This window comes from Nicrophorus vespilloides, unplaced genomic scaffold (assembly GCF_001412225.1).
Source record: "Nicrophorus vespilloides isolate i.1.1-1 unplaced genomic scaffold, Nicve_v1.0, whole genome shotgun sequence".
In the NCBI taxonomy this organism is placed as follows: Eukaryota; Metazoa; Arthropoda; class Insecta; order Coleoptera; family Silphidae; genus Nicrophorus; species Nicrophorus vespilloides.
Genome location: NW_017100080.1, coordinates 434,460 through 442,321, shown reverse-complemented (window position 1 = coordinate 442,321; position 7,862 = coordinate 434,460). Strand labels below are relative to the sequence as shown.

Sequence of the window (7,862 nt, the reverse complement as noted above, 5' to 3'; positions counted from 1 at the left end):
CGAAATAAAACATGACGCACTTTAATGTTGAGACCTGGTTCCAAAAAGCTAAATTTGAATCTGCAGTGTAAAAAACGCACATTATTCACTTCGAAGATATTATAAAAGCGTTTGTATTAAAGTAAATCTTGGAAATTTGCCTTGTTTGAAGAGCTTTTCTTAAGACCTACAAAATATGTTGTCAAACCATTAATTTTTTGTTTTATTGATCAAATATGGTTGATATGGTGATTAAAAAGTGGTTAAAACCCACTGTATTAAGGCAATGAACGTGCCTAGACCTTTAAAATGAAGTAATAGTCATTATCCTTAGCAAATTGGAATCTTACATATTGTAAATCTATAGTCTTATATAAACAAAAATTATTAAAGAAAATGTATGAATTATATGACAAGCTACAAAAGTAAAGAACATCAACAATCTAACTAAGGTAATGTAATAAATTGTAAAATAGAATGAAAAAAAACTTCAATTATTTTCTAAAATCAATTGATCCGATGATTATCGTTAGATTATATATTAGAATTACTAATATAATAAACTTACAGAATTCGATTAATTATAAAGCTTATATGTATTCCTACAAAGTAATTATCAATGTTATACTATTATAAATATAACATCTTATAATATAAACTTAATAATTGTAATATTCTGGAATTAACAGATGTTATCTATTTAAGTATATTATTGAATTGTGGCTTATGTAAGTTAATAATCTCTTGCACTGTTTAGTCATTTTGAATATCTCTAAATAACTATTTTATACCGCTCATTGCAATTCCTTTCATGATATAAATACTTGCCAAAATCTAAATTGCTTCAAACTTCACTGAAAATGTTCAAAGTTGCAGCATGCTTTGATCACAATCTTAATATACATTTATGACAATTACGAAAAGCTGTTCTTTAAATCTGTGTTTCTCAAACTTAAAGTGACTTCTCAATAAAACAAATAAAAGCTATTAAAAATTAAGAATGAAAAAATATAAATATAATCCAATAGTCAAGGAGTCTACATCAAACTGATGTTATCTAAAATTAGAGAAGGTAAATCGATTAATGTAGATAGATTAGATTAATGTTTTTGTGTGTGTATTTTAATTGAGAGAAACGTGTGGTATTGGACATACCGTGGAAACACAATGGCATAAGATTCGGGTGAAAGTTTTATCTCATCATCCAACATGATTGGTTTTATTTTTATGCCTTGGGTCTCGAATCCGTCACCTCAGAAGAAGTAGCGGATGCAATAGATGAATATAATTGATTCCTGTTGATGAGTATTTGTTAGTTAACGAAGTATGTGAGTAGCGGGCGTTGGAAGCGATTCCGATGTGTTGACGGTGTTGTGTTTGGGGTGAGAGGAAGTGATAAGATAATGGAGCGAAAGAGTGAGAGCGAGCGATGCCGCCATGGGAATAACAACATTCCAATCTTATCAGCTGGTCGTAGATGCGACAACAGCGCAAGAAATTCCTCAGGCGAGTGCGTTTAGAGCAGGATGGATGGATGGGGTGGAGACGCGCTCGAGCGAGACGGAACGACTTTCAGGTATGACACACCAGCTGCTCTCTCTCGACTGATGTGAATAATAAAGTAGGTGCAATTGCTTTGATTACGTCCGTCGAACGAATCTGTGTTTTTCTTCGGTTGTTACTTGCGAGGGTGGAATTCGGGCAGCAGAAGAGACTTCACTTCTTTCCTTCCTTCCGTAAGGTGCTGTGATGCAGAGAAGGTGAAGGTGTCCGTCAGCGCTGCAGCCATGTATCCGTCGTTTAGGTGAGAGATCTCGTTTTATTTTCACGCACGTTCCTCCTTCGAGAGGGAAAGAGCGGCGCGCTGACATGCCTTGTTTATTTTTCACGTCCAAAATTAGAAACAAATGCAAAATCTAATATTAAGTTCAATTCAGGTTACTCGATCACCATCACCTTTAACCTTACTCTCACTGTCTTTTTCTCTTCCGCAGTGAATATAATGTGAAGCAGAGCCAGGAGGCCACAAAGATGAGCTTCTTGAGGCAGCCCAATCGACAGTATTGGCAGCTGCTTGCCAGCCAGTCCACTAGCTCCTTTAAGCCAAGCCTTAGTGGCAGCGAGACTGATGTCTCCACATCCAATGAAAACCTATCCAACGAGGAGAAGTATGTCATTAGACACACAGCCAGGCAGGAGCCCCAGGGCCAAGAGAATCTCCAACAATCCTCAAATCGTAGCTCCCTTAGAGATAGTTTACAATCAAACAGAAGCTCACTCGATGTATCATCCTCATCCTATAATACTCTAATCATACACAGTATTGGTGAAGACACATGGACAGGTGACTACTACATTTATTTACATCTACTTGTAGAATATAAGTGTTTATTTCTTATGTACATTACATATTGATGAATAATGTACACATGTGCTGACATCATTACTATTGTAACACTTTAAAATTATGTACAAAGTTGAGATCCAGTATTACAAGTCAATGACAATTAACCAATAACAAAACTCATTAAATTTAGAGTATTAATATCTAATGTATATTATCTCTGTAAATTAATACCAACAACATTCAAAGGTTTAACTTATTCATATTGTCATTTACAATTCACAACTCTAATAATACAATTATGACTCATTTTAAATAAGGTAAAATTATCTCAGTATTACTTAATAATCTATTATTTATGGTAGAATAATATCGATGAGACTATGATTTCCTAAAGTAGTATATAAAATTTATTTTGATTGTATGAGAATGTTCTTTTTTTCATACATTTGTTGTTGTAGGTCGTAATTCGGGTGGAAGAGATACGGAATCTGGTGTATTTCTTCAGGGATCGCCGGTAAACGGAGGCGAATCCGTTCAGAAGATGTCAGCATCGCCAGCTCCGTCTACTGGCTCCAGCGTGGGCCACGGCACCGACGAAACGGGCGTGCAGATTACTGAAATTCCCGATGACTATTTAAGCCAATCTTCGGTCTTGAAACATTTGGCAAAGGAAGTTAAAGGGGAGAGGATCGGTGACCCACGACCACCTCCCGACTACAACAAGTGCATGAAACAGCGAAAGCAGTGTTTTAAGGCCATGTCCAAATCACAGCCTGACCTCTCGATGATGAGAAGTGATGACGACGTAAAGCATGTGCCAAGGCCTAGGACGAAGGGGCGAGTGGAGAGTACCACCGAGAGGGACTGGCAGACAGTGGAGATGGTCGAGCTAATTATGAAGGAAAATGGAGCGCTTAAGATGGAATTGGAACAATGCTACCAGAGGGTGGCGAAGACAGAACTACTGGAGCAGGAAGTAGTAAAGATCCACAGGTCACACGATGAGCTGGTTCAGCTGAGTGAAAGGAGAGAGCGGCTGGAGAAGATGGCTAGGCAACGTCTGCAGACAGAATGCCGGAAATTGCAGGATCATAATAAGGCATTACGGGAGCAACTCGGCTTGTTGACCTCGGACGGACACAAAAGGGAACTCAATAAGCGAGAAATTTTAATTACACAACTCATAACTCAAAGTAAGAACCAATTAAGGTCTTCTTTTGTTTCCTAATTTCATTAATTTAAAATACGTTTTAGACAAAGAGTTGGTAGCAGCTAAGGAGCGGCAGGAGATTGAACTGGCAGCTCAGAGGGCTACGCTTCAAGAGCAGAGAACTCACATCGATATCTTGGAATCTGCGCTCACTAATGCCCAGGGGAACGTTGTTCGACTAGAGGAAGAAGTACTAGCAATTTGTTCCACCAGTGAACTCGATTTATTCAAATATAATAATGTTTTCAGAGTCGAAAGAAACAAGTGTACGTCGATCGCGTGATGCAATTGCAACACGCCTTGACTTCACATCAATTGGTTAGTGAGCGGAGAGAGCAAACCGAAAGGCAGTTAAGGCAGCAGCTCGAAATGGAGTTGGAGCGAACAAAACGTGACGACTGCGGAAAATCTAGCTGGGCAGATATCCGCGGTTTGAACTCTGACGACGCGGATCTCAAGAAGAGACTCCGCGAACGCGAAGAAATGATAATGCGATTGGAGGGTGAATGCTCCAAATGGGAGCAAAGATATTTAGAGGAAAATGCATTAAGACAAGCAGCCATCGATGCGGCTAGCATCCCCAAGTGAGTATATATAATAACTAGTCAATTAAACCAATTAAATCTTTTTTTGTGCACAGAGATGCTAAAATTGCAGCATTAGAAAAAACTAGTCAAGAAACAGAAAAGATTATAGCTGAGGCTCGTAACGAAAAGATTAGACACATGGACGAGGCACACGCTTCCCAAAAGAAAGTGACGGATCTGGAATCTAGGTTATATTTTAATACAATTAATTTATATTGGTTACTTTAAATGTTTTTTTTTTAATATAGATTAAAGGATTTGGAATCGAAATTGGCCGAGCGTGATGCCATGATACGCGTCCTGCAGAAACATCATACTTATGACAAGGACGTTTCTAGTATGTTGAGCAGGTCACCTCACCATACACCACATCCAAGCCTCGCCGGTTCTGATTTGGACCATGTGCTGGGAGCTAGCGTATCCAGAGAAGAATTGGGTAAGTTATAAGTTGTAGCATTTACTTGATCAATTCTAATTACGATTTATTATAGTGAGCAGTGTGTTGACAAGCTCGACTAGCTTTGGTTCCGGCAACTCTTATACAGGAAGCGACAGCTCGTATATGCCTTCATATAAATTCGAGAACAAATGTTTCGATTCGACGAAGAAGACGCTTGACAATCAAATCAAAGAGATCGACAATCAACTGGGATCGCAGTTGCTCAGCAAGGTAGGCGAAACTGAGACCTTTTATTGATTAGGCTAAATGAAATTATATATAGAGTAAACATTCCACGTGATTAGGTCGACGTATTCTGTAGTAGTGAGTTTCAACAAAACGTACATTTTTCTTTTGATTTTGATAAGTGTTTTGTTTTTATTTTTTACTTTTCGTTTGAAAACGAGCTGGGAGGCGGCGCGTGGACAGACTTTGTGGTCTTTAGTTTAAAGACCATTTACAGTCATCAACTGTCGTTTGTCTCCCCCCAAATGGAGTTCATTGTATTTAAATAATAGCATGTTCTTTAAGCATTATTAATTTTAAGTAAAGTTATCATAGCGTTGTTGAATTAGATTTTATGTAAGCCGCAGATGCAGATGATGACCTTATTTTAAGCTTTTAATATTTAACACGCATGGTCTTTTTATTTATTTATATTCAATAAACACAAGGGGCGTTAGAATACTTTCAGCTATTGGAAATATTTCGCGTCTCGAATGCAAACAAGCTTTCAAATTGGAAGTTACAAAATTTCATTGATTTTTTTTTTACTACCTGTGCATTGTTTGTTGCTTTATTTATTTATTATTTTTATTAAATGACTAAGTCGCATGTAGTGGCAAGTTGGAGTGGTGTGCCGAGAGAGACACTAATAAAAAAAAATAGAATTCAAAATGGCAGACTCCGACATGTCCCGATCTAGGACCCGTTTTCTTTCTCGTTTTCAGCGGGCGCTTTGCTGTTTTCCAGGACTCACTAATCCAGTCGCTGCGCAGAGAAAAGGAACAATTCCCAAGCCACTATTGGCGGGTGTGACATCATCGTCCTCTTCATCGGTATCTCAGCCGTCGGCGTCGGGAGCGGTGATCGGAACGACGACCGTCTCCGTGACGGCGACCAACGCCGACGCGAATACCGCCAGCCAGTCGGGCCAGGAGATGCTACTGTTGGAGAAGCAAGGTCGCAGCTCGCAGCAGCAAAGGATGTCCGAGAAGGACTCGACGGGCGGCGGTAGCAGCAGCGGTGGGACTGGGACACCACCTACACATCCTAGCAGTCTACCGCGGCCACCGCGTACTAGGTACAACCGCCTACCCTCTGAGACGCCGCCCGAACGCAAGAAGTCCGAACCAGGCATGACTAGTACTAATAACCGTAAGCCGTCCCCGGCGCGATCAATGATCCCGCCCCCGCGGAAACTTGGCGACTACGGCCGTCTTTCGGACAGCGGTAGCTCGTCGGTGTCGTTGCGTAAACCATCGCCTCGCCTGAGCGCCAGTCGCGACTCGGCATCCACCTTCAGCGACAACTCTTCTAGTTCTTTGCCACATCCGAAGGTGCGGTTCTATGGCAGTGGTCCCGTACGACGCGGATCTAGCCTTGGCCGCGACAGCAAACCCGGCGACTCTCCAACACCCACGCCGCCCGCCAAATACCGAATACAATTCTGATCATATACACATCTTACATGCCGTCTACTATCAACGCGGTACTTGCCAATTAACTTTTACATGCACTGACCAAAAAATATATCATCTTGTCATTATCCAACTCCATTGCATAAGTGTAAGAGTACTTGCGAAGTAGTGAGACTACTGCAGAAGACAAGTACAAATAGTGCAGTGAGCATCTCGTTCCCACTATTTCATATTTACTGAGTACTTGTCAAGTCCTACGTAGTGAGTAGTCGATTTTATACACACGCACCCATTATTTATTATTAATTTAGCTTCCTGACGTTCTACTGACGCTAGTCTATCACTCCAAATAGTTGCAAATAAGCATATGAATGAAAGACCTCTAGTCGTTCCTAGTCCGGGACATTATTCATTGTTTGTTATTTCTTTATTTTATTTTAATAGTTTTCCCCATATTATTTTGTTTTATAATGTTATCCATTTTTTTTACATATATAACTCTCAACGTCCGGTTTCAGTCGGTTTGAAATCGCGTTACTGTCTGAGAAATGAAATAAACAAGAAACGAGAGATGCTTATTTTCAGCCTGCTGCTACTTACTATTCGTTCACTCACTTCATTTTCAGTGTTTCTATTTATTTTTCTCTGTTTTTATATATATATTGTCTGTTTACACTTTTCTATGATTATTATTCTCGTGGGTTACCGTTCATTTCGCACCATGACAATAACATACCACATTTAAGTGTCCTTATCGAATAGACATTAAGTAATTTAGTGGCCTTATTTATTGATATACAAATATATTTACGAAAAAAAGACGAAAACAACAAAAAACAAATATACTGAAAATGATTTCTATGAAATAAAACGAAATAGAAAATATATCTTATATGTTAGGGAATTTATAATCCGAATACCCAATTCTTCCACATCGACATCCAACCAATAATCTGAATTTATATTTATTAGTGTATGTTGTAATGTTTACAATTCGCGACATCAGTTAAGTCTTTATAATTTAATATTTATATTTAAATAATAATTATAATATAAATTGAATTGATACAAGGTAAGTATTTATTGTTTATACCTGGGTCAAATAAAAATGTACTGTCTAAATTATAATACATATAGTATTTGTTCACATTTATATTAAAAGAAAATATTATTAATACATTAAATCTTGATAGTAGTTTAAATCATCTTGCGAAATCTGTGTTTCTTTTTTATCAGAATAATAAAGTAATAAAAAAAAGATAGGTGATTTAATCTCAAGGGTCTATATCGCAAGCCCGACAACCGAAAGATCGTCTATTGCAATCCCGACTGTATCGAAATCCGGACTATATCAAAATCTCGACAACCATAATCCCGACTGTATCAGAATCTCGACAACCATAATGCCGACTATATCGAAAAATTTTACAAAAACATTTTAAAATTATTTCGGAGCGTAGTCACCTTGTGCTACACTTTTATTATTAATAACAATAAATTGTTATTCATTTATTTGATTTTGTTGTATTATTCATAAAAAAACCTTAACATTATGAAATAATCTCAAATACAATTAGATTATTTATTATTAATAACAATTTAAAAGTCACTACGCTCCGGAATAATTTAAAAATATTATTGTAGACATTTTCGATATAGT

At 38.0% G+C, this 7,862-nt stretch overlaps 1 protein-coding gene across 2 annotated transcripts; it reads left to right on the top strand.

Annotated features, from left to right (window-relative positions):
- The first annotated feature begins 925 nt into the window (after window positions 1–925).
- Window positions 926–6,661, top strand: LOC108566904 (angiomotin-like). Of its 2 annotated transcripts, none has more exons than XM_017927027.1 (9): window positions 926–1,051; window positions 1,974–2,323; window positions 2,785–3,519; window positions 3,581–3,726; window positions 3,786–4,120; window positions 4,177–4,311; window positions 4,372–4,559; window positions 4,615–4,793; window positions 5,513–6,661. In XM_017927027.1, exons 2-9 carry the CDS (start codon window positions 2,011–2,013, stop codon window positions 6,233–6,235), a joined length of 2,754 nt encoding a protein of 917 aa, XP_017782516.1. In that variant the 5' UTR covers window positions 926–1,051; window positions 1,974–2,010; the 3' UTR covers window positions 6,236–6,661. The 2 variants fall into 2 exon arrangements, with proteins under 2 accessions (XP_017782516.1, XP_017782515.1); XM_017927026.1 differs by lacking the exon at window positions 926–1,051 and adding an exon at window positions 1,115–1,783.
- Window positions 6,662–7,862: the final 1,201 nt, after the last annotated feature.